At 60.4% G+C, this 2909-nt stretch overlaps 2 protein-coding genes across 2 annotated transcripts in view; one reads left to right on the top strand and one right to left on the bottom strand.

The window, feature by feature from the left end:
* ALG3 (ALG3, alpha-1,3- mannosyltransferase) overlaps positions 1–2187 on the top strand; it is a 3864-nt gene extending 1677 nt beyond the window's left edge. Inside the window, exons 2-8 of the mRNA XM_010000179.1 lie at positions 120–267; positions 379–539; positions 664–784; positions 1060–1265; positions 1471–1547; positions 1743–1887; positions 1998–2187. Of these exons, the coding sequence (XP_009998481.1) occupies positions 120–267; positions 379–539; positions 664–784; positions 1060–1265; positions 1471–1547; positions 1743–1887; positions 1998–2187 (1048 nt within the window). The remainder of the gene's footprint in view (positions 1–119; positions 268–378; positions 540–663; positions 785–1059; positions 1266–1470; positions 1548–1742; positions 1888–1997) is intronic.
* Positions 2188–2760: 573 nt separating this feature from the next.
* Positions 2761–2909, bottom strand: part of VWA5B2 (von Willebrand factor A domain containing 5B2) — an 8342-nt gene continuing 8193 nt past the window's right edge. Inside the window, exon 21 of the mRNA XM_010000190.1 lies at positions 2761–2909. This exon is cut by the window's right edge and continues 460 nt beyond it. Within this exon, the coding sequence (XP_009998492.1) occupies positions 2761–2909 (149 nt within the window).

The raw sequence follows: 2909 nt of genomic DNA on the forward strand, positions 1-2909 counted from the left end.
GACGGAGCGGAGGGTAGTCGCGGGGCGGCTGGTGTGAGTGGCGGAGGAGGTGCCTGAGCCCCCCCTTCCCCAGCCCCTGCGGGCCCAGGACGTGGCTCCTCACTCCCGTCTCTCCACAGCTACCCCGCCGGCTTTGTCTACATCTTCCTGGGCCTGTACTACGTGACGGGTCACGGCGCTGACATCCGCCTGGCACAGCACCTCTTCGCTGGCCTCTACCTGCTCAACCTGCTCCTCGTCTTCCGCATCTACTGCCGAACCAACAAGGTAGCCTGGAGTCAGGGAGCCTGGACGGTCTTCTGCTCACCCAGGCAGAATGGTTTGGAGGCATCTGGGACAGGCTGCTGACTGCCCTCGTGTCTCTCTGTCCCCCGCAAGGTCCCCCCGTATGTTTTCTTCTTCATGTGCTGCGCCTCGTACCGCATCCACTCCATCTTCGTCCTGCGGCTCTTTAACGACCCCGTGGCCATGGCCATCCTCTTCCTTGCCATCAACCTCTTCCTGGAGGAGCACTGGTCCTGGGGCTGCTTCTTCTTCAGGTGAGGGTCTCGGGGCAGGGCAGGGGCTGCTCTCCATGGTGTGCTGTGTGCATGAGTGAGCTCAGCCCCCGGGCTGCCTGGGCGTCCGCGTGGAAAGCCACAGCAGTAACAGCTTTCTGACCAGCCTGGCCGTGTCCGTGAAGATGAACATCCTGCTCTTTGCACCTGGGCTTCTCTTCCTCCTCCTTCAACGGTTCGGTCTCCTGGGATGTATCCCAAAGCTCTGCATCTGTGCCCTGCTCCAGGTGGGTCCTTGCTTGCAGTAGCCACAGGGACAGGCTGGCAGCCTGCCTGGCTGTCCTGGGGGTTGGGGACCTCTGGGTGCACATGCAGTGGCACCAGCATCTGAGTTTGCTCTATGCAGCAAGCTGGAGGAGACTGATAAAGAATACAATTCATGGGACACTGAGCTTTGACTGACAGTCCCTGTCATCCCATGTGGTGCTGGGGTTCTTGGGAGGTGGCAGGGGTGCTGGGGACCTGGCATATGGCTGCTGTGATGGTGGTGTGTCTCTGGCAGGTGGCTCTGGGGCTGCCCTTCCTGCTGGTGAACCCTGTGGGGTACCTGACTCGCTCCTTTGACCTGGGCCGCCAGTTCCAGTTCAAATGGACAGTGAACTGGCGCTTCCTCCCAGAAGAGGTTTTCCAGAATCGAGCTTTCCATGTCACTCTGCTCCTGGCTCACCTGGCTGGCCTGGGGCTCTTTGCACTGCACCGGTGGCACAGGTGAGACCTGGGGTTCCCCACGGGTGCTCGTCCCTGTCAGCCCTTGTGCAGGCCCACAGCTTCCATGCCCACACAGTGCTGCAGCCCTGGGGGTGTGGGCAGGAGTGGAGGGAAATTGCTGTTCCATTTTGGGGAGCATGCTGCCCCGTGACTCACAGGAAAGTTGGCATGGGAAGGGTGACAGATGTTTGTGCTACTTCCTCAGGTCCAAAGAGAGCATCCTGGCCCTGCTGAAGGATCCAGCTGAAAGGAAGCACACATCCCCTCCCTTGTCTGTCAACAATATCCTTTGGCAGGGTGGGCAACAAGGAGGGGAGAAGGCAGGGCAGGGCAGACCTTGGGATCAGCTTTCACAGGCTTTTGGTCCTGCCACGTTGTCAGGGCCAGCCTGTCCCTGGGGAAGTTCCTTGTGCTGTAGGGCTGGGGAGCTGCTGCAGGATCACTCCTCCTGTATCTGTCCCCTTAACACCAGCTCACATATCATCTTCGTCCTCTTCTCCTCCAACTTCCTGGGTGTCTGCTGCAGCCGCTCGCTCCACTACCAGTTCTACGTCTGGTATTTCCACACGCTGCCCTACTTACTCTGGTGCACCCCTACCTCCAAGCTCGCCCACGTGCTCAAGTACGTGCCGCCAGGGAGGGAAACCCCCAGCTGTGGGGGAATCTGTGAGCAAGGGGGGCTGGCATGTCTCCCCCGACCCTGTGCTGACCCCCAGTTTTAACCCCCTGCAGGGTGCTGGTGCTGGGCGTGATCGAGCTCTGCTGGAATACCTATCCCTCCACAGTCTGCAGCTCTCTCTCCCTCCACATCTGCCACGGACTTGTCCTGCTCCAGCTCTGGTATGGCACAGCCCCCTTGCCAGTACCTCAACCATCCCCACCGAGCAGGAAGTCTGCAGCCATCTCCAAGAAGATCAAGTGAGAGCGTGGCCAGCTGGATGATGGGAACTGACCTCTAGGACTGCCCCTTCTGTTTGCTTTCTTCCCACCCGGCTCCCAGGCAGCCCCCAGCCATCTCAGGAAGGCAGCGAGCCCTGGAACTGTGTAAAGGGGGCAGCATGGGGACCCCAGCAGGCAGGACTTCTCCAATAAAGGGGCTTTGCGTGCCCTTCCCTGGCCACAGTGTCCTTATGCCATTATGGTGTTGGGACAGCTGTGCCACTGCCTGGCCCACGTGGGGGGAGGCAGAGCAGCCACTAGGGCCATGGGAGGTCCCTTCCCAGCCCAGGGCTGGGGAGCAGCCTCGGGTGAGATTAAGACAGAAGATCTGCAAAACCACTCTGCCTCAAGGTTTGAATCTCCTTGATGCAGCCTGGAGATCCCTCCAGCATGGCTCTTCCCAGTCTCTGGTCTGCTCCCTCCCACAGGAGAGGCCTGTAAAGGTGGTGACCTCCCCCCAGGCTCTGGTGAGACCCCCAAGGGTCCCTACCCGTAACAGAGACACATTTGCAGGCAACACAGCTCCAGGTGTCTTTATTGGCCCCTCTGGCATCTGTCAGACGTTGTTGGGGTTGTAGCACAGCATGTTCAGCTTGATGTTCTCATCCCAGTGGCGCAGCAGCAGGAACAAGTGCCTGGCTGCCCCTTTGAGGCAGCCCATGTCCACCCCCTCGGGCAGCTGCCGTGCCTGCAGCCCAGCGGCCG

This window comes from Chaetura pelagica, unplaced genomic scaffold (genome assembly GCF_000747805.2).
Source record: "Chaetura pelagica isolate M959 unplaced genomic scaffold, ChaPel_1.0 scaffold20, whole genome shotgun sequence".
In the NCBI taxonomy this organism is placed as follows: Eukaryota; Metazoa; Chordata; class Aves; order Apodiformes; family Apodidae; genus Chaetura; species Chaetura pelagica.